This window comes from Struthio camelus, chromosome 9 (assembly GCF_040807025.1).
Source record: "Struthio camelus isolate bStrCam1 chromosome 9, bStrCam1.hap1, whole genome shotgun sequence".
Classification (NCBI taxonomy): Eukaryota; Metazoa; Chordata; class Aves; order Struthioniformes; family Struthionidae; genus Struthio; species Struthio camelus.
The window spans coordinates 6,005,405-6,027,409 of record NC_090950.1 but is presented as its reverse complement, the minus strand read 5'-3'; the positions used below and the strand labels follow the sequence as shown (position 1 = coordinate 6,027,409).

At 54.1% G+C, this 22,005-nt stretch overlaps 3 protein-coding genes across 18 annotated transcripts in view; 1 reads left to right on the top strand and 2 right to left on the bottom strand.

Annotated features, from left to right (window-relative positions):
• Positions 1 to 7,837, top strand: part of NGEF (neuronal guanine nucleotide exchange factor) — a 40,082-nt gene extending 32,245 nt beyond the window's left edge. For both annotated transcript variants that reach the window (XM_068954871.1, XM_068954872.1), the window contains exons 11-15: positions 454 to 617; positions 1,692 to 1,847; positions 4,153 to 4,232; positions 4,648 to 4,752; positions 5,305 to 7,837. In XM_068954871.1, the coding sequence (XP_068810972.1) occupies positions 454 to 617; positions 1,692 to 1,847; positions 4,153 to 4,232; positions 4,648 to 4,752; positions 5,305 to 5,477 (678 nt within the window). In that variant the 3' untranslated portion in view covers positions 5,478 to 7,837. The remainder of the gene's footprint in view (positions 1 to 453; positions 618 to 1,691; positions 1,848 to 4,152; positions 4,233 to 4,647; positions 4,753 to 5,304) is intronic.
• Positions 7,838 to 7,964: 127 nt separating this feature from the next.
• SNORC (secondary ossification center associated regulator of chondrocyte maturation) lies at positions 7,965 to 20,029 on the bottom strand. Of its 3 annotated transcripts, none has more exons than XM_068954876.1 (5): positions 19,891 to 20,029; positions 19,161 to 19,269; positions 17,406 to 18,828; positions 8,743 to 8,931; positions 7,965 to 8,361 (listed from the first exon to the last, which is right to left on the bottom strand). In XM_068954876.1, the coding sequence occupies exons 3-5, from the start codon at positions 17,476 to 17,478 to the stop codon at positions 8,252 to 8,254; spliced, it is 372 nt and encodes a 123-aa protein (XP_068810977.1). In that variant the 5' UTR covers positions 17,479 to 18,828; positions 19,161 to 19,269; positions 19,891 to 20,029; the 3' UTR covers positions 7,965 to 8,251. The 3 variants fall into 3 exon arrangements, with proteins under 3 accessions (XP_068810977.1, XP_068810978.1, XP_068810976.1); XM_068954877.1 differs by having other exon boundaries at positions 8,743 to 8,928; XM_068954875.1 differs by having other exon boundaries at positions 8,259 to 8,931; positions 17,406 to 17,484; positions 18,083 to 18,828.
• Positions 19,821 to 22,005, bottom strand: part of GIGYF2 (GRB10 interacting GYF protein 2) — an 81,757-nt gene continuing 79,572 nt past the window's right edge. For 12 of the 13 annotated variants that reach the window (XM_068954854.1, XM_068954857.1, XM_068954862.1 and 9 more), the window contains one exon: positions 20,054 to 21,842. In XM_068954854.1, the coding sequence (XP_068810955.1) occupies positions 21,775 to 21,842 (68 nt within the window). In that variant the 3' untranslated portion in view covers positions 20,054 to 21,774. Of the gene's footprint in view, positions 21,843 to 22,005 lie in introns of all 13 variants that reach the window. The other variant, XM_068954851.1, reaches the window with a different exon arrangement.

Sequence of the window (22,005 nt, the reverse complement as noted above, 5' to 3'; positions counted from 1 at the left end):
GACCTAACCAGTGGGAACCTGTTTTTTTTGTAGCTGAAAGGCCAAATACAGGTTTTGGAGGCTGCAGTGTTCCTGATCAGAAAGGCTCAGCCTAGCTCATCAGATATGGGATCCCACACTCTGTACAGGGCACAGCCTGGTGGTTAAATCCAGCGCTTAGCACTTCAGCAGCCCCGTCTTCACTTGGGTAGTCGATCGTTCTTGGGCCTCTCAGCTGTGGCCTTGTCTGAGCACGTTACGCTCCGTGCTGGGCTGAGGTATGGATGAGAGCGCACACTGACCTCTCTGCGCTGCTCTGGTCCATCCCCTGCAGCGTGAGTTGTGGTGACAGGAGCCCGCTGCCCTTCCTTCTGCCCTTCCTTCTGCGTCTCCTGTTGCTTTCATCCTCTCGACTGTGTAGCCCGTGGGGCTTTGCTGCTCTTCTGATCTTCGCTGTCTTTCCCTCACTTCTAGTCCGTGCCCATCATCTCGCACTCACGCTGGCTCCTGAAGCAGGGGGAACTGCAGCAAATGAACGGTCCAAAGACATCACGTACGCTTCGTACCAAGAAACTCTTCAGAGAAATCTACCTGTTCCTTTTCAATGACCTGCTGGTAATTTGCAGGCAAATTCCTGGGTGAGTGCAACATTCAGGTGGCACACGGAGTACTTCAGAAGACCTGTTTGCCCATGGGTTTATTGAAGCAGTGACGTGGTGGCTCCATCCTGTGCCCCCAGGCACTGTGCATCCTGGCCTGGCCTGTACACCTTTCTTCAGCAGTCACCTCGCCTTTGAGTGCAGTTGGTGAGCAGTTGCTGCTCATGGGTGGCACAGCCCAATCTTTACTTCAAACAGGACTTAACAGACTTTAGGCCAGGTCTCCCGACAGGGTAAGTGAGCACATATCCAGCAGCTTCTGCAGAGCAGCAGTGAGTTGCATCACCTGGTGGGCTGACCCAGGAGGGCTATCCTCCTGTCAGGCAGTGATTTTTTTTTTTTTTTTTTAAATTCATTGCTAGCCTGAAGAGCAGCTCAGATTTAGTCAGTTAAACATCTAAGAACGCAGTGCAGGAAGTCCAAGCGGCGGGAAGGGGTGTAAGTTTAGGCCTAAGGCTAGGGATTGTATTTGGCATGGTGTAACCTGTCTCAGGAGGAGAACATCATCATTCCTCGGACCATGTCTTGTGCAACTAGAGATTAATGAAATATAGCAGCACAAACAGACCGGTCCCAGAGAACAGCACGTTCTTTGTGGCGTTAACTAGGCTCACCGGTAGGGAGCATCTCGCCCGTCCAACGTTTCTAATAAACATGTCGCCGCAGTGTCTGTATGCCTAGAAATATTTTGCTTCTGCGGCAGCTTACATCCAGAAAACACAGAGGCATTTTACAAATAGGAATGAATTAAGCCTTAGAGTCCCCTTTGAGGGAGCACCATCTGCGTTTTGTACGTAGGGAGCTAAGACACAGAGCAAGCAACTTGTTCCAGGCCATCCAGGATGCCTACGGCAGAGTGAGGAGAAGGTCTCTTGCTGTGTGGTGGAGTTTTGTAGCCACCAGCCTAGCTTTGCCTGTAGCAGGACATCTTCTATTCCTCCTGCCATACAGAAGTTCCCATTCTGCATCCCCAGTACAGTTCTGGGTGGCTGAAGCCAAACTCTCCTGCAATAACTGCAGACTTTTCCTCATCTTCTCTTTAACCTCTCCCAGGGACAAGTACCAAGTGTTCGACTCAGCACCCCGGGGACTCCTTCGGGTGGAAGAGTTAGAAGACCAGGGGCAGAGTTTAGCCAACGTCTTCATCTTGAGGCTGCTGGAGAACGCAGACGACCGGGAGGTCAGCTACATGCTGAAGGCGTCGTCCCAGTGAGTACAAACGCAGTCGCCCTGCCAGCCCTCAGCGTTGCTCCCTCGTGCACCCTGCCTGCACAGGGACCGGCCTCCAGGGCTCACCAGGGTCAGGCAGGCAGCGATCCCCCTGCAGCAGCTGGGCTTGGGCCTTTGCCGCTGGCCCTACAAACCTCTCCGCCCAGCACCGCTGCCGTGAGGCTGCCGTCAGTCTCTCCTGCTGAAAGGCGCTGCTGAACTAGGCAGGTTTTTCCTCCTATACAGGGTACTTGGAGCATCCTGGTGGGGACAGGCACTTTGCTTTCTGGGACAGAGGAGTCCGAAATCAGCCCCCGCAGAGGAGCCCATTTGATTTATAGCCGGTGGCACGTTCAGAGAGTAAAAGCAAGCAAGACATGCGCTGCGCAGTTATGCTGCCGTCGGCTCGGTTGGCTCATTCACAAAGATCGAGGTCGTGCCTGGTCAGCCCCGTGAAGCAAAGCGGCTCCTGGTGGCAGACAAAGGCGGGAGAAGAGGCCTCAGGGCCTGCCGCAGCCAACCCCAGTCTTGCAGCAGCCCTTGTGCTGCTCGGGGCTCATCTCCCTGGCTACAGGCTTTTTGGCTCACTGATTTTTCACTTCAGTCTCCAACAAGTCAGACTGGGCAAATGATTCAGCCACGCTAGCGCAGATGGGATCGTTTCAGAGCTCAGGGCCTGGCTCTTTCACTAGTCTCAGTTACCAGGTGCATGGTTTTCCAGGCACGGTATCTGCACTGTATAGACATATTATATAGGTGTATCTGCACCTCCAGCTGAACAGGTGCTGGAGATGATGTGAGCCCTCAGCTGGATGTTCTTTCACCCTCAAGAGGCCAGCACTTGACATCTGCATCCTTTAGCAGACACCAGCCTCGACAGGGAGCCCTGCCCACATCCTGCTGCGGGCCCTGAGGTTGCAGGCCGACCCCTCGCCACAGCACAGTGCCTGGATCAGGAGGATGAGCCCGCAGCACGGCAAGCAGCTGCACCTTCCCTCCAAACATGTGACTGGAGCTTTGCTGTACTGAAAATAGAGATGTCAGTCATGTTATACAGGGCAAATGCATTTAACATCGATGAGACCGAGCCGTGCAGAGACTGCTAAACCAGGCCAGGGTTCATCTCAGCTCAGGGAGGCAGTTGCATTTCTGTGCTTCTGCACCCTGCCCTATCTGCTGATAGGCCCAGCGAGTACGCGGTCTGGCACACGGCTTGCCACCAGGTCTCTGCGTGCTGAGATGCGCGGTAGTGACTGCTGAAGGCTGCTATTCCAGAGTTTCAGGGATGCTCTGGGCACAAACCAGTGGTTTGGGTGAAGAAAACTGAAGAATTAATAGAAGGAAATGGATGCCATGCAGAGATTAGTGCATCTGATGTGCAGGGCTGGGAGGAGCCGGGGGCTACAGGCAGGATCCAAAGGGCCCTGCACGGAGCTGCGTGCAAGGCCGCCAGCTCAGCCTGCAGCCGGGACCGCGACCACGAGACCCTCGGTTAGCCTCATCTCTGCGTGACCCCATTCAGCGTGCAGGGCTCTCATCCTGCACGCCTTCGTGGTGCGAGGGGCTGCGCTCGACTGCAGCCGCGGCGGGGTTCGCTGGTCCTTGGCACCACGGTTCAGCCCAAAGCACAAGGTGTTCCCAGCCGTGTGGCTCAGCCTGTCACCACTCATCCTTCACGTCTCCCTTTTAGGCCGCTCTCCTCCCAGAGGACACTCCGGTGGCTTTAGATGCGTGTCAAATTCAGGTTTTAAAGCTGCCATCCAAGGAGGCAGAAAATTCTGGCTCCCTCGGGGCCGGGGTGAAGGCAGAGCTGCTGCTCGACGCAGAAGCTGCAGCGCACGGAGGCGAACTCCCCCGCCCTTTCCAAGCGGGGCTGGAGGGGGCCTCGAGGGAGCGCCAACACTCGGGCTTCTCCAGCGCATGTGAAATCTTCACCCTCCTGCTGCAGGCAGGGTTTTGCAGTTAATAACAGCCTGCTGGACCTAGCAACGCGTTCGCACGGCTCTGTCATCTCATCTGCTGCCAAGCGAGTGGTACCCTTGATATACTGCAACATTAGTCTGCAAACGGACTCATCCGCTCTGCCCTTGAAACATTCCCACACAGCAGCTGTGGGAATAGATGGTTCCTCTAACTGCGTTTCCCCAGGAAAAACAGTCGCACAGTCCCAGCGTCACTGGCAGACCCGGGGAACAGGCAGGGAAAGGCTGTGAGAGGAGGAATTAGGAGTGCAGGGCTGCCTGGGAGGTCCGGGGTCCCTAGGACTGTCTCGTGCTCACAGCCTCGGCTTCTCTTCCCTGTCTAGGAGCGAGATGAAGCGCTGGATGATTTCGTTAGCCCCGAACCGGAGAACCAAGTTCGTTTCGTTTACATCCAGACTCGTCGGTAAGAAGGACAATGCCGGGCCTGGGAAGCTCTTCACCCCTGCCCCAGAGCATCTTCTCCCCCAGTCTCCCCATCCAGGCCTGGAGCTGGCCTCCTCTCCCTGAGCCCCCTTCAGGTTTCAGCCGTTGACACCGGCCATCCCTGTGCCAGTGCTCCCCATCCTGCCCAAACCGCTCCTGGGTGACACCGCAGCAGGGGACTCACACCCCATGAGACGCTTCCCCAGCCCCTGCAGCTGGGGCACCCCTCGGCCTCCACGGCTCGGCCAGCTTCAGCTCAACCCTCCCTCCAGGGCCCTTGGCAGGTTGGAGGGGGGCCGTTTGCAGCGCTCGGGGCATGACACCCACCTCAGCCCTGCTGTCCCGCCCCGGGCTCCTGCCTGTCCGTCCCTCACTCTCACCCTGTCCCTCGGCAGACTGCCCGCAGATCCAGTGCGTCCACCCGTACGTGGCCCAGCAGCCGGACGAGCTGTCCTTGGAGCTGGCGGACGTCCTCAACATCCTGGACAAGACAGATGACGGTAAGGGTGAGGGGCTGAGCCTGGGGTCCCTGCCAGAAGACAGGGCTTTGCTGCAAGCAGTCGGCTGCTGAGCAGAGAGCCAGAGAGAGACCCCCCGGCATCGCAGCCGAGGCAGTTGCTCCCTCTCCTGATGCTCAGCAAAGCCACCCTGACCGTAGCCAGAGCTGTTCCCACCTTGGTGGCACGTCACATCCAGCTGGCCCCGGTCCCCCCAGCACGCACGCACCTTTCTGGGTAAACCCAGTCACGTTGGGTCTCTGCTGGGGATCGCTCCCGTGGTGTCAGGGGCAAGCTGAGGGGACTGACGAGAAGCAGAGCGTCTGCTTTCTACTCATGCCCCTGTAGCTGGTTGTCCGAACACGGCGCTGCTTGGGCAAGCTGGCCTCTGGCTGCGTTTGCAGACCGGGCCTCCTCCAGCGCAGGCCTCAGAGTCGCTAAAGACAGCTGCCCAGAAGCACTGCCAGCTCCGGAGGCGTTTCCACATGCAACTACCCCAGCGCAGGCACAGTGGCCAGTCCGTCCCCGTTTAGCTCTCTCTCTATCTCTGCTCAGGTTGGATATTTGGGGAGCGTCTTCACGACCAGGAGAGGGGCTGGTTCCCCAGTTCTATGGGGGAGGAGATCCTGAACCCCAAAATCCGAGCCCAGAACTTGAAGGAGTGCTTCCGGGTGCACAAGTCGGATGACAGCCAGCGGAGGAAACTGGGCAGCAGAAATCGCCAATGACCGCTGGCGTCCCCGGGTGGCTGGAGCGCCTCTGGCTCTGGGCGAGGGCAGAGGCTGCCGGCCGGGAGGAGGCGGTGGCGGCGCTGCGGGCCGTGGCGCGGGGCTGCTGTGCCAGCCTGAGCGCAGGCACCCCTGAACAAACCAGACTCTAGTTCCTGGGCCTCCCTCCCCGCTCTCCGCAGCGCCGATCCTGCCCTGGAGACCAGCGCTTCGAACTGGCTAGAACAACCCCTTCCCAGATGGGCTGCAAAGCTCCAATGAGCATCGCTGGGGCGAGCGCTTCCCGCTAAGCCTGAGGACACGCCTGTGAGCTTGGGGCTCTCCCAACACGGCACTTTAGGGGGTGGAGACTGAGGCGGGGAGCTGCCTCGCCTCATCCCACAGAGGCCGTCAGCACCGCGGCTGGGACGCGTCCCCAGGGATCCTGCTTCCCCATCCCGCTGCGAAGCCCTGGGGCCTGTTCCCGAGGGCCAACCCTCCGCCTGCTCCCCGTCAGATGCTCTCGAGCACCCTGACTGCAGCCCCGACCCACGTCTCTGCTCTCCTGGAAGCCTCGGCGCACACCTGGGACCTGCCTCGAGGCTCCCAGAGCAGCACCCCCTCTTCCAGAGCTGCCGCCGCCGAGGACGGCGCGACGACCTTCGCGAGCTGCCCAGCGCTTGGGGACAGAGCAGCCGCGCGAGCCTGTGCTTCAGGGCGCGCCGAGGCACGCCAGTGCACCCGGGCGAGCGACTTGCGGTGGCAATCATCTTGTGCAAACTGTTTTCAAGCATCTCTTATTGCTGCGAGCCCGGTCGGCACCAGCCAGCAAGGCTGCACGGAGACCGATAGAGCCAAAGAGGTGACATTAGCCCAGGAGCCCGTCCCGAGAGCGACAGGAAGGCCCAGCGAGTGCTGCCTGCATGCCTGTTACCCCCAGTACCCAGCTGTGCACACAATCCATGTGGGCGAACTCCACGTACAGGCTCACCTCCGTGTAAATACGCAAATCGTCTTGCCGCCAGCAGAGCTGGATGATCGCTCCTTCCAGTCGTGGCGCTGAGCATCGCATGAAGCCCAGGGCACGGCCCCGAGACCAGCCAGGGGACAGGTCAGGCACGAAGCACCCCCGCGGCAGCCGCCTGCTGTTCCAACAGTCCCGTGCCCGACTGCGGCTGAGGGGTCCTCGTAGCCGCGGCTGGGCTGGTCCTGAGCTGCAGCCAGTGCCCGGCAGGGAACCACAGTTACTCGGCATCTTTCTGCAACACTGCGAAGGAGAGTCTTCCAGGTGCTGCCGCGAGGTCATGCTCGAAAAAGGGTTGGAGAGCAGCCTCCGCCCGATGCCCCATGTACGGGGAGCTGCTCTTTGGGGACGGGGACAGGTGGGGTGCGCCATACGGGGAGGGCTGCAGCTGTCCTCAGGCCTGTCCATAGTGGTGCCACAGCCCAGGGACAGTCGGACCAGCGCCAGCCCTGCCCTGGGGGGCTGCACTGACCCCCAGCACCTGGGGCTGCCGCCAGCCCTCCGGCAGTGCCATCAGGGAGCCGAGGGAGGGCGGAGGGGTATTTCGCTCCTCACACCCAGCTCAGTGCTGCTGCATCAGCAGGAGCGCATGGCAACAGCCTCCAGGGCTGTACCTGCCCCAGCAGTCTGTAACGCCCTGGGGAGAGGGCTGGGCTGTCACCAGGGAGGGCACACACGAACCAGGGGCTCCCGGCCTCCCACTGACGCCCAGCCCGGGGCTTGGCCCAATGAGCACAGTTACTGTGAACACCCCAAATCAGGCCACCCCCCAACACTACCCCACCCCAAGGCCAGTTTTCCAAGTACAACCACACTTCCAGCTCAGGGCGCAGACCTTGAGACAGCTGCAAATCCTCTATGGCAAAACCCCAGGGAGCCCTGGCTCCAGGAAGTCCTTAAAGGCACCCAGAAAGCCAGCACAGCCCCAATCACCCCACTTCGGCAGACAGCCGAGGCCCTGCAGCCTCCACAGTCGCCTGGGACGTCCCTGACCCTGCTGGTGGGACAGTTGCTCACCTGGCAGAGCATGGTAGCTCGCTGGCCGCTCACCGGGCCGGGGGCTGGATGCCGGTGCCCGGTTGCGCTTCCCCAGGCAGAGGGACCCGGCGCTGCCCTGCCACCCGCTCCAGGCCCCCTGCACTCTCTTGGGACTCCACCGCTCCGCCTCCCAGGCACGAGCTGCGCCCTTTTCAGGCACCAAGCGGCAGCCAGGGTGATTCCTCAGACACAGCCCCGCACGCCCCCATTTCACTCGTCTAAAGTGTTGTACAGGGCCAGGGCACCTCAGCAAACCGAAAGGACCTTCTCGTTGTCTCGTTTTCCTTGTGATGAAATACAGCTGAGCAAGCCAGCAGCACCACAGCCGCCTGCCTCTTCTTCCACCCCCACGTGCCTACTACCACCACCACCACCACCTCCTCGCAGCAGGGGGGCCCGGGCAAGCAGAGGGGCAGTTTGCGCAAACCAAAGGCCCTGCCCCAAGGAAAGCCGTGTGAGATGAGGGCCGACCCTGGTGCAGGCAGTGAGCGCAGGGCGGGCGCCGCCAGCCATGGTGGGTCGCTCCTGCCTGCTGGGGCCGGCGCGTCCTGGAGGGTCCTGCGCCAAGGAGCACTCAAGGAGCCGCTGCTTCGCTGCCCAGCCCAGAGGCTGGGAGCACCCTTGGCGGCGGCGATTCCCCCTGCAGAGACCCGGGCGGGCAGAGCCCCGAGCGTGGATGCGGGCAAGGGCAGGAGACAGGCGGGTTGTAGTACGGAAAACACCTTTATTGAGTTCAGGAGGCCGAAAACTTCCTCAGGGTGATGACGACCAAGGCCACGAGCACAGACGTACCCAGGAGGGAGGCGATGACGATGGCACCGATAGCCCCAGGCCCCAGCGACCCTGCAGGGACAGGCGACAGGGCAGGCATGAGGGCAGTGGGCATCAGCCCCGCTCAACCCCCTCCCCAAACTCCCGGCCACCGGCAACTGCTCCCGCACAGCCCACACAGACCCGGGTCCCATCTCCCCAGGTGGCGAGACGCGGACCCATGCCACAAGGCCCTCGGGGAGCCCGGCAGGGCAGAACCGTCAAGGTGCCACGTGGTCTCCACCAGGCTCAGACGTGCTCATCCCCATGCCACCAGGAGGAGTGCGGGTGGGGACAAGGCACCGGCACTGCCCCAAGCACCTCCCAGGGAGTGACAGGCTGACAAAGAGTGACCCCCCCCAGGGAGGCTCTCCCGAGTCACCACAGGAGCAACCCCGCGCACAGCCCACGTACCGTCGCCAGCGTCGAGCCGGTGCAGGTGGGTGGTGTCCTCAGGCTCCAGCTCGGAGGTGTATGGGGGGAAGCCGGTGGTGTCGGGCAGCCGGGCGGTGGTGGCGGCGCCAGCGTCGAAGGGGCCGGCTCCTGAGGGCAGCTCCGGCGGCTCGTTCCACAGCGTGGGCACCGGCCCTGGCGGGTACTCTGCTGGGAGACGGGTGCCGCACAGTCACTCCCGGGGATGCAGTGGGGAGGAAGCTGCAGCACATCAGGCTGCACGGCTCCTACCAAGCGCCCGGGACAGACTGACAGATGCCAGCGGGGTCCCCGGGAGCCACTTGCAGGCTTTGGGGCAACCCAACACCCGCAGGGGACAGCGGGGAAGCTCCCCCCAACAGTGCAAAAACAGGTGCAGGACAAATATTTCATGGCCAATTTGCTGCCCAGGGGCCGGGAGACACTGCCAGGTGCCCGCGAGAGGCTATGGTGGAGCCGGCACCTGCAGCCAGTGCTGGAGCATCCCAGGACCCTTGCAGCTGCTGCTGCCCCACTGCCAGGGTGCCAGGGGAGGACGCGGCCTCCTCCCCAGACGGGACCCCCTGAGCCTCAGCCTTCCCGGCCTCCGCACAGCCGGGGGGGATGAAATGGGAGCTGCGCTCCGTTTGATGTTACGATTCGTGTCCTGTTATTTCTTCCCCCTGTGGGGTCGGGGAGTGGAGCAGAGAGCCCTCCCTGTCTGCGTGCGGCCGAGGCGAGCGCTCCCTGTCAATGCCTGCCTTGTTCGGGCGGCCCCGGCCGGAGCGGGAGACATTCCTCAGCTCCCTGCCGAAACCACTGGGAATGTCACACCGGGGCGGGAAAAAAATAAAATAAAGTAAAATAAATAAATAAAGAGAACAGCATCCGACGCCGAGGCCCATCTGAACTGACGCGACGGTTAGCTGGGCCGCGAAAGGGCCCGGCAACCTGGGGGCTGCGCGCACCCCGGCCTGCTCAGCATGGCGACAGCCTGGGACACACCACCACCCAACTCTGGGTCTGGGGGGTGGTGGAGGGGTGGCGGGGGGGGTCATCCAGACACCTTGGCGCAGGCAGCGTGTGTCTCCACGCATGGGACGCGCTCGAAGACTGGTCTGTGCCCAGCGCCCCGCAGCACTGCCCCAGCCTCTCAGCGGTCCGAAGCCAGCTTCGAGGGGCTGGAGTCCTCCCCCTTCCTCCTGCGATCAGCCAGCCCTGGGGAACGGGTGTTAATGGGCTTCGTGAGCCCTGCGTCCGCAGAAACCCAAGGGCTGACTCCAAAACGCTCACCTTTGCTGGCTGTACAAACCCGTGGCTAGGACTTACCGCAAGGCTCAGGTGAACGAGTAGCTCCTACCTCGCCTGGAGCTATCCCCAGCTGCCTGCAGACTCAGGAACACAACAGTGCTCGAGGCTACACTCGGACAGTCCATCCTACAACCGTACAGGCTACCGCATTTTCACTGAGGCAGCTGCCAGGCTGAATGCTGGCCCAAAGAGCAACAACGAAGGTAGATGAGCCCCCGCTCCAAGGCCCGCACCCCTTCTTAAGGCAGGCAGAAACACCAGCACACACCGGCTGGCTCACCCAGGGGAGAAGCTGGATCAGCGACCCTACAGTACAGGCGTCAGCAGGGAAGGGATCAGTCACCAGTGGGAAAGGGCAGTGCACGTAGCCATGCCCTCACAAGCTTGAGGAGGACAAGCTTGTCCTTGACAAGCTTGGTTGCTGCACCACAGGTGGCATCTCAGGTCACCAGTACGAGCACACGAGAGTTTTGGGTGCTGTAACGGCTCCCCAGAAAGACCCGGGCCCTTTGCAGGGCCCTGCTCCGTCTGTCCTGCAAAACCGACCAGCAGTGCTGTAGCCTCTCGCATCCCATCAAAGGGCTCTTCCAGAAAGTGCCATTTCCAGTGGATCTCTCGTCTATAAATCCTGTGGTTTGGCTACCAGAGGACAGATCAAGAGGAAATGCACAATTCAGTGGGTAAATCATAGTTAAATCAACAGGGAAAGGGACCAAGCAGATTTGGGGCTATTTAGTTAGCAATGGTGGCATTAGGAGGCTGTTGGTTTAGGCACAGACCAATATGTACCCAACACTTTTGAAGCCCCATTTCTAGGCTGCTTTGGCAAGTGGAGATACGCCATACAGAAGAACTACACTCCAGTTATGACCTTCCTCGCTGTGTCAACACGACCGGAGCCAGCACCAACATGGGAGCCATTCCTGCCTGGCGAGGAGGAGACGCAATGGGAGGAGGTCATCGTTGCATTTCCCGAGAATGTTTTTCTCTCCCAAGCCAAAATAGTTGGGTGCAGCCTTCACGCCTGCCCACGTGGTAAGGTGCTAGCTCAGACAAACAACAACAGACACAGACACCATCCAGGGAGGTGACAGGACCTGCACAGGGTCTTCCCAACACACCGGTCTCAAAGCGTTGAGGAGCGCTACTTCTTCAAACCGCGACGCGACAGCTCCAGACCCACCAGTCACAGAGCGTCTCTCCTGCTCCTGGTGCAGCTAATTCCCCAAAAAGTTATTGCAGCTCTTTAAACCAGGGCACAGAGCTTATTTTTAATAGCCAAGGCAAGAGGAAACAGTTTGTTTACAATCTCAGTGATTTTTCAGACCTGGACAGAGTCCTGGATGGCTTCTGGATGCGTATTTGGTTAATTTCTCTCATCGGATTAAAACATGCTTTCAAGCTCACTCTCAGAGAAAGAGCAGAGTGTGCGAAACATGGGGTTTCTGTCCCAAGTTCTTGTGGTTTTTCCTTCACAGCGCTTCAGCGGCTAAGGAAAACACATCTCCTTTCAGCTTCTTCTAGCGCCTTGCTAACTGCAGTCGTCGGTTCAGAATAAGCAGCAAAGCCACGCGCGTGCACGAACGATAAAGCAAGAGAGTACCGCTGAACGATATCAAGCGGGATCTACTCAGCCAAGGCTTACTGACAGGGTCCCCTCCTCACTTCCGGCACATCAAGGCTACCAGGACGGGCGCTGCCAGGTGCGCAAGAAGGGACGCCAAGCGCCGAGCGAGCACCAGCCCCGGAGGAGGCTGCCAGCCAGCAGCTCTCCAGAGCAAACTGCTGCAGCCTGGGAGGGTGTCTGCTTTTAACTAGCAGTGTTCTTTCCAGAAGACTTGCCTTTGATTTTCCCTCCTAAACTAACAGCTCACGTCCTCACATGCCCCCAATTCCCATTCTTCTGGGAAAAAAAAAAAGCGCCCAACCATCCACCCAACTATCCTCACATATCCAGCTGGTTTCTTTAAAAATCAGGGAAGTCGTGCCTGCTCCCCCGATCCAGGCCCTCTTCAACACCACGGCAGTCTCCGAGTTAACTCTGGCTCAGGAGCGCAGACCTCTACAGCAACAGTATTAAATGCTGCACTCCCGTTTCAGACCTTTGGTAAAAGCCAGAAAGGCGAATTGGAAGAACTGAGTTTGTGTTAGGTGCCAAAATGCAACAAGCAACACTATCAGTAGGAGGTGCCCCTACCCAGGGCCCCAAGAGCCTGTTTTGGTTGCCCCTCTGGTACCCCAGCAGCACAGGCTGGCAGGTGCAGGCTCAGCACCCCGATACCAGACACTCGGCCCCCAGCTCTACTGCCGACCCTCTGCGTAACCATCAAGATTCGCTCTCCTTCCTTGGGCTCAGTTTGCCTGTGCATAAAGCAGAAGTCAATCAGACCAAGAAAAGTGAAGGCTGTGATGATCCAAAAGAGAAAAAGCACCATAAAGCACAGGCCTTTCTACCCGCGTAGTTACTACCCTCCTTACTGTGACAAGCTGCAGCTTCTGTACTACGGCCAACACCTCTGAGTTGTGTCTCCTCCAAGACAGCAGTCCTTCACCGGGAAAGGGCAAGAAATAAAAAAACTACCAAGAAATACATCCAAAACTTATCATCTATGATAAGATGCTTATTTTTAGGTTACAGAGACATGCACTGGCCGTGCTGGCATTGCTAAGAGCGTCCAGTCTCGGGGAACATCCACCTCGTGTCCTCGCGGGGTTTGTTTTCCCTGGAGCAACGCCAGGGCTGCGCATGGTCACCGAGAGAAGGCTGTGGGGCTGCTCTGCCACACGCAGGTAACCCCACCGCCACCGAGGCTTCATGCGTGCAGTTCGGTGTGCTCCGACAGGTGAGAGGATTGACCTTGTAGTGCAGCGAGTCTGCAGACTGGCTCGCTTCCAGAGTTATCCCATCCCAACAGCGGAGCACAGATATAGGGCAACCGCCACTTCAGCGACTGCCAGTAAAGCACGCTTGGTAAAAAATACCCTTTGGGAGCGCTGAAGAACGAGACATGGAACAATTACTATTAATATATATTTTTTTTCACACGGCATAGATGGAACCTGGAAAAACCTGGACTGAAAGTACTCTAGCGCTTCGCAACAGGCTGCATGGGGGATGGCACTCTCCCTTCCCATCTGTTGGCATTACAAACCACCTTATTTTAGGGAAATCCCCTGTACTGTGTACACTCTCACCCTCTACAGCACAGGTTAGTTACAGCTGAGGCCAAAAGAAGAAAAAAAGGGTGCAGGGGAGAAAACATCTACACTACAAAAACAAACAAACAAAAAAAGTTTTCTGAATGACGTGGGCATGTGCCATGACTTCAGCTACATGAACTGCAGCAAGATGCAAAAGGGACGGTGCTGAAGGCAAGTTGATGAAACTGCAACTTCCCTGCTCAGTGAGAAGGAGGTGGGGTCAGCCATCCGCAGGGAGATGGTAGCCCACACCTCATACTCAGGGGCTACAAGACAAGACTGGATGATCTCCACAGGTGACACCTCTTGAGGAAGCTGATCAAGCCTGAAGGACCCTTCAAGATACCCCAGACAACCAGACCTTCCCCGTGGGCAGTCAACAAGACCTCAAAGTAGAGAGATGTGGCCATCTCACATCTGTTCACTGCTGGAGATGAGTCACCATGACCAATTCTCTTCCTCACGCAAGCTGGTTTCAGCACCTCATCATCCTCACAGCCTATCAACAGGAGGTAACTATGCTCTCTTCCTCCACTGGGTGACCAGTTGATGCTTACAGAGCCTCAACAGGAGGCCTCACGTGCCAGGGGAGGAGGCAAGGGCTGACAGTGTAATCTGGGCATCGCACACTGTTTCTTCAGTCACAACCATTTACAGGTTACCTTGACACCCCAAAATTCACAATCTTCTCAAAACTCGAGGACTTTTATTCCTAACTACAGAATTTTGCAGCTCTTACACCCAATATAAAAGCATGCAGGGGCACGGGGTGGTTTGCAAAAGCTATCTTCTAGTTTCTGAAGCAAACTCTCCACCTCCACCCCAAAAACCTTAGCCAGGAGATGATACCAGCGTCAGTAATTTATAAGGAGTCTCAGCGGCAAGCAAGTTTGAGTAAAGGTCTACTAAGACTCGTTCCAAATCTGGACAGACCTCATTGAACAACCTCATCTTTTTAAGAAAGAAATTGGCCTGACTTTTGCCTGATTTACTATTTCTCTCATTCTAGTACTTCAACTATAAAACTTCCTAATAACTTGCCTATTGATGGGAACAAAGATGCATCAGTCACTACAGAAAGATGTCCTTGGACAAGGTCTTCTGTCACCTAACAGGACTTTTTTTTCCTGATACACATCATCAGGAGAAATGCTACTGGAGTATAACGTGCTTCCACAGTAGCTCAAAACAAAGACATCCACAAGCCCCCATCAGACACTGGATACAAAATACATACTGGATTCAGAAGTTCAGGCCTTGCAAAGGTTTTTTTACTAACTTCCACTTCGCTTTGAGCTCTGAATCCATTATGTGAATTGAAACTGGTTTTGCTCACAGAACCAAATCAACTCTTCACAGTCCTGCTGTGCTGCAGGGCTAACAGCCACTTCCGTTTGGAAGAAAACGGAAGCATCTTTGACAGATGCTTTGACAAACAGATCTTTGACAAACATGATATTGGAATGAGCTCAGTAACTTGGAGAAATTCATTTTTCCCATGGTCACACAGTCCATCCTGGAAATGGAACGGGCTGGGCAAGAAGCCTGGAACAAGGTGGAACAACCCAGTGGCACCCCAAGAGTGCTCTGATGGCATGCACAGATGGTTTGCTCCCAGCAAGATCCTTCGTGGCTTGCTAAACTCCTAGGCAGTTAACGAAGGCCTTGGGTACTACGCGACTGAGTCACTCTTGTGACAAAATTAAATCTAAGAAGAAAAGGAAGAGTCACCGAGGACCTTCAGGTCTGCACGACTGCCACCACCTGCACCCTGGTCTGAAACAGACTCCACTTGGCTTCTTTGGAGGCCTCTGTGACGGAAAGGAAGAGGTGCTGACACCGAAGGACAGGGGTTGGGTGAACTCCGCGGCCAGCAACGGGCTGTCCAGCCCCAGGTAGCCACGCCGGGCATGGGGCCAGTGCAGGGATGAAAGGAGGCCTTCATAGGGAGCACAAAGGGCAGCCTGTGATGCTGCGAGGGCTGGAAGCATGAGCATGGAGCGGTCCGGAGCACTGCAGGGCTGATGAATGTTAAATAAACTTGTTTACAGAAAGGCAGGGCTGCGTGTATACGTATAGAGACGAGAAGGCTGTCTGTACGTCCTTCCCTTCTTTGTCGGCGCAAGGCAGGAAATTTCCTTTTCTAATGGGGTGAAACGCAGAAAAAGTTCCACTCTGCACTAAAAGCACCTGGATCGGGGATAGGTAACTCTTCACTCCACGGCAGCAGAAAATTGTTCTGCTCCTGGGATGGCTTACAACACACACTGGTTCCCTGATGTCCTACTTTGAGGCAGCAGAGAAGAACAAACTTAAGAGGGCCTCAGGCCTCTAAAAGGCAACTGAGGGAAAGCAGCCTCTCTCCCACGCCCAGGATCCCGTGCCAAACATTGCATCTGGCAGTACCAAGCTCTGCGTGAGCCGCTGGCCCTGCTACGCCAGTGCAAATCACCCACTCCCCCGCCATACAGAGTCGGCGACAGTTCGGTACAAACCACAGTTGCAAAGCCCAGCCAGACAGCGAGCACACAGCAGCGTTGGCAAGACAGGGGTCTGAGAGCAAGGACGTGCCCAACATTGGAAATTTAAGATAATCCGAGTGAAGTTTCAGCTCTGAGAGGAAGCAGACCAAGGCTTCACTAGAAGTGAATCAATCTCTGCACAGGGAAGTAGAGTGCAACAGTTGAGAAGAAAACCTTACCTGGTTTCGGGGAAGAGCGCTGCCAGGGGCTCTGTGAGTGTAAGTTGCAAACTGAAATTGTGTCCTTAAATGATTAACACCCCATTACACAAAAATCAAAGCCCAGTGTCTGAGAAGGAAAACACCCACTTACAAGCGCTCATTTCTGAGTTACTTTAAAGGTTCCCCAGCAAGAATACGTCTTAAAAGGGGAATGTGGGAGGGAGCTACCAGCTACAGTAATTCCGTGCTTGTGCCTGCAGATGTTCCTGCTAGGTGCAGCAATGAATTCCCCTACTTGTGTGAAAACTCCTTCAAAAAAGAAATCATTTCATCTGCGAGACTGCTGGCCAGGATCTTCCTGCTAGGCGAGGTGCTAAGAACAAACTGCAAGGGAACTGTGATCCAGCCTCGCTCTGGGTCCTGGAAGCCAGGGCAAGAATTTAAGGAAAACAAGGGCTGTGCTCTTGTCTGGTATCTTGGCCTGAGCCATCCTTTCATGCCTTACTCACATTTAAAGAGAGAGGCTTTGCAGGAAGCTAGCTCCCCGTAACAGTTTTCATCCCCTATGCTCAAAGCCTATCCGAGGAGCCAGACTGGAAGTCAGTTTTCCCTCACCTGTAAAACCCACGTCACACCAGACAGCTTTTGTGGCCAGCTGGGCCCTCGGTTCCCCTCTAGCCGACATAACTGCACTAAGGCACGAGCGGAGAAGGCTGAAATCGCTAACAACCATCTTAAAAACGGTGCCTAGCAGAACAGGCGTCTCACGCCCATCACTCCCCTCTCGCACCCTCTTTGCTCCGGCTGCGAGTAAATCACAGAGCTCGAGGCCGAACGGAGCACCTTTCCCGGGCTGCTCCTGGCTGCTGAGCTCCTTGCGACACCTATTTCTAGACGGACACTCAAACAATTTAAATGCACAATTCAGCTTTTGACTGAGCTAAATGTTTTCACAGACACTTCCATATTTCTTTCTCAAAATCCGTTTCTATTTACCATAGCTGCAGTGTTTTGCTGCCACAAAAAGTATAGGAGGAAACAAACTGGCCCACGTGCCTTACCCAGAGAAAGCGTTTCAACTCTTTTCAGGATTATAACTTATCCTACAATGAAAAGCAGGCAGGGAATTTGGCCCATCAACTGCAGGGAGCGCTCCACGTTGTGATCTCCTGTCACTAATGCTCCCAGAGGTGCTATTGCTGTTCAGTTCAAGAAAAAAAAACAAAACAAAACTGCAAAGGACTCATAACATTTTCTTAACAGAAACATGGTCTCAGGATGGGAATATATTCTTACTCAATGCTAGCCACTGACTCCAAAGCTAATTTACACTATTCAATTCAGCTCAATAAATACTTAAGAACATTTGTAGGGGAGGGAGAGGAGGATGGAGGTACGCAAGGGGAGGAGAAGGAGGCAGAAGAGTGAAAGATCTCCTGCTCTTTTGGACTTTAACTGCAAAGATCCTTACCTGCTAGCACAGCAGGGACCAGGATGCTGCACAGCGTCAGCAGGACCAGGCGAAGGACTCTGCGGTAGGGCATGGCTTTCTGCAGGAAAGGGGTCGGCAGGAATTCTTAAAACTCTTCAGAGTATTAAATGACTTGGAAATTGCGCTAGTATAATAAAAACTGTGTCCAGTCAGGTCAAAAAAGAAAAAAAAAAAAAAAAGAAAATCCCTTCGCAACAGCAAGTAGATAAAGAGAGTGCAAAGCCCAGCAGAGACTCTCTCGCCGACTCCTAGAGCACACCTCCTCCTGGAGCCAGCTCCACCCTCCACAGCTTGTGCCTAAAAACCCATACGCAGCTGAGCCGTTAGGCACCAGTCACCCTGCCAGGCCAGCACACACACTAGCAGTTGTTGGCTAGCCCTTCCCAAAGGACTTGGGGATGCATTTGAAATTCCTTCCCTTAGGACGGTTGTCCCATGGCACACGCAAAACAACACAAGGCTCATTAGAGAAGCTAACCCAGAAACCAAGCACGCAGCTCGAGGGCTTTGCTGTCTCCTCTGCGTGTGGGGCAGTGGTGGGCTTTCCAGGGTGGGCACAGCGAAAGAACAAGGGCCTCAATCTTTAAGGTTAAAATGCTCTGAAACGGAGCCAGAGCAGTTCCGTGGCATCCTTGTTTTCTGGGTGTAATACTCACAGCGCAGGACTAAGAGTCCTGTGTGGTCTCCTTTGGCAGAATCGCCTATTAAAACCTGGCAATAGTCTTCCAGGAGAGTCTCCTCCGCAGACACAAGACCAGCAGCTTCCTCAGATTTGAACTGAACAGATACTTTTTCTTCCTGCAAGCCTCGGCCGTTCTGTTTCTCTCCTCCACATGGGCTAATGAAGAGTTAACAGCAGAGAAAACTGAAGTTTGTTTTAAATCACGCTGCCACTGACAAGAGTCTTGGGAAAGGATGAAGTATATAGGGGGAACAATCCAGTTTATCACAGGACAGAAGACTTAGGGTTTTTAAGTTGGTACGAGGGTAAAATACTTTGTTTTCTGTTCAGAAAAAGATGTTGCAATTAAAGTACGTAAACGCGTCCCACGCCAGTTCTTTATGCTCTGAAAACATGGCACAAATAGCTTTGTCTTAATTTCAGATTCACAGTTTTCTGGTAAAAGATCTGATTTTTGGCTTTCTCCAACAGCCAGCCAGATACAGTTCAGGTGTCCTTTTGAAGCCTTCTGCTTAGCTGAATCTTTTACAAAAGCACATGGCTGTGAGGGGAAACTGGAAAAACAAGGAGGACAGGACGCGCTGTCACTGCTGCGAAATGAAGTTAGGAAGCGCCCTGGTGAAATGCGCGCGCAAGAAACCTCGGAGATCTCTAGCAGATCCAGCATTATCTTTGAAACCTTGACCACAGCCATATTAGCTTCCCAGGTTCACGTCCTGTCTGAAAAGCAGATGGAAGACTAGCATAAATACCTACGGGCTGCAGATGCAAGTCTGTAGCTTCTATCTTTCCCATCCCTATTGATCCAAACGACCTTCACTGTTCTTGAAATCGGCCCTCTTTTGCCATAGAGGAGGTGACAGGGCAGTCACCTGAGCATACGATCTGGAAATGCCAGCGTATTACCTTTGCACTAAAAGCAAAGTTGGAATATTAAAACATTTAAGAACAAGATCTTCCCCACTGGTCCCATTATCTACAACTCTCAGAAGCCAGGCAGGCTTCCTTGGGTTCAACAAATTATTGCACATTTTCCCCACCTGTGTTTTTACCTTTTCATTTAGCAAGTGCTAAATTGTTCCTTTTGTCCTCCCCAGCCGAGCTGGAAATTAGCATGCTTTTGCTCACTTGTTACACAGTAAAGAGTATTCCAAATTTAGGCTGTAGAAATTAGATCATACCATTTAAAAAAAAAAAAAACAACAGAAAGCACCTATAAGATATCTTATACCCTAACCAATTAAGATACTAAACCAGTCAATTTTTCAACCTGAGCACATACCGTTCTCTCCAAGACAGCAGCAGCTAAATATAATGCAAAACTACTGCATAAGTTAGTTATTTACTGACTCAGTATTTGTGGACACGTGAATGGTAGAAGGACATTTATAAACCTTTACTGGGATTTTCCACACAAAAAAACAAGCAGCAAATAGAAAAAAGGATAATAGGATTTTGTCTGGAAAGGGAAGCCTACAAGGTGTCTGTGGACATTACAGTAGAGGGGAGAGATAAACCTCTCATTTAGGGAAGGGAATGGGAGAGGGTGGGGTGGTTACACTGACTACTGGTTACTTACTACCGGCTGAGTGTGTTTTTAATAACAGAAAACCAGCCACGGCTTGATCTCTCCTGTATAAACAGCATGAGTGTGAATGCACATGTTTCTATACACAGAGAGGGGGGAAGAAATCAAAGCTTTCTTGTCCAAATTTTCCAATCTCAACTTACTGGTGTTTATTTGAACTCTAAAATTATCAAGTAGAAAAAAAAAAAACCCACCGGTATTCCTCACCAGGGAAGAAATAAAGCAGCAGTTGTTGTTCCACATCCTGTGTATTTGCTTGTTGTTTCTTGATGAAAACTGACGAGAGTCGAGTTTGGGGTCAGTTTTAGCACCAGGAATTATCTCAAAAACTCAGCTTTGACAAAAGCAAGCAGAAAGTTTGCTCTCAGATATAATACAACCAGGTTTTATTTAAGTTCTCTCTTTTTCCCCCCCCACACTGGCAAAAGTTCAGAGGGAGTTTAAAGTTTTGTAAACATTTTAACTACCCTTCTTCCCCCTTTTATGAATTTACAAAGCAAAGGAGACAGGGAGACCAGATTTCCAACAGTTCCAAGTCTCTCCATGCTATTGGATCCAAAAACTATATACAAGTCTGCAGCAGTCTCTGTATAGTTACTGTACATGTTTGGGGGCAGGGGGAAGAGAGAGGAGGAGGAGGAGGAGGAGGGGAAGGTGACCCCAAAAAAATAACGAATAAACCAAACGAAATAAAATCCAAAGCCAAACTGCTCTTTAGCAACTCGAACTGTTTTCCTTAGGCAGTGATGACAGAGAAAGACACCTTCATACACCTCCACCAAAACTGTAGCTTATCTCCCTTGGCAGGTTATAACCCTCTGGGAATGGGAGATGGGACCAGGGGGTTGAAAGTAAGTGCATTTGGCAGTTTTAGTTTTCATTTTGTGGTGTGTGGGGGTGGGTGGAGAGGGGAGGTCGGTGTTAAATCTTTTGGTGAGAGAGGAAAGTTATGACTCCATAAATACTTAAACATTACGGATCCAAGTGAAGGTGTGTGAAGTAATTTAAGGTGTCGAAGATAAGCAGGGCTGTCATTGCACATTGCTCTGCCCTCCACAGTCTCTTTTCATTAAAAAGGGCACCTCTGCCCTTTAACCTAAGCTCGGTTGTTTGAAATGACAACTAGCTGAGACTGCTCGGGTATATATCTGAAAGCCCGTGTTCACCCTCACCAAAGACTAAAGATCCACATGGAAAGATCCTACTGTCTCTTAAACGAGACAAATTTGCAGGAAGAAGAGCTCAAAATAAACTGGTCCTAACCCTCAGAAGGTAGCATTGAAGGGATAAATTCAACCTGAAAGAGAAGAAATGCCACCCCCCTTTTCCCCGAGTAGAAGTCCCCACTTCTCCAGGAAGGCTGGAGTATGCTGATAGGGACCTCTACCAGCTTCAGCATCACCACCTAATGAAGACAGACTCGAGCTTTCCCTCCAAAAATAATGTGCTGAGAAGGGCTGGCAGGGGGGTGTGCAACTTCAAACCAACCCAAGCTAAACTGCGCCCGCCACCACCCCTCTCCTGCTGTTGCCAGTTCTAAGGTTAGCTTATGAATGCAACTCCTGGCTTGGGAGAGCACCTCTTGCCCTGATGGAGCGCGGAAGTCAGTATCTGTGTGGCATTTTGGTTTTGACCAACATCTGTTAACCACAAACTCTCTCTCTCTCTCTCCCTCTCTCTCTCTCCGTGACTGCACATGTTGGATATGGTAAGAGTAACCAGAAGAGGGAAGCAACTGTTTGCAGAATCCCAATTGAATTTTTTCCAGGTATGTCAGCAGAAGAAATCACAGCACAGTGAAAGCTTGCTGCCCAAATCAGCCTTGTTGTGAACGAATCCTATCTCCCACCCGCCCAGGACTTGGAACAAAGTCCACGCGTCTATAGGCTGATGGTAAGAACAACGCCTGTGCAGTCCTGGGCAGAAAAGGGGTTGCCGGGGCTAGAGGAAGCAGCCTGAGATGATTGATTCTGTGATTCACTGCGAGGCCAAGAAGAACGCATGGTGGAGAGTACTGTGTCCAAGACGGAGAATCCATGGTTAACAGATGCAGGAAAAGCCAGTTGATTTGCACATGCTCAGTAGTCTTCCAAAGTCTCTATTTCTCCCATATTGAGCCGCTCTGATGAGGCATTCACTGAAAACCCTATAAAACAAAAACAATTTGTGTTAAAGATCTGGATGTGGTATATTGTATATGCTGCAACACATCTGTTTATGCAGCAGCTGTGCAAGTAAGACACAACAAAAAAACTAATAAGGAAATTAAGGCTAGATAGAATTACCCAAACACATTTTTCTATAAATCA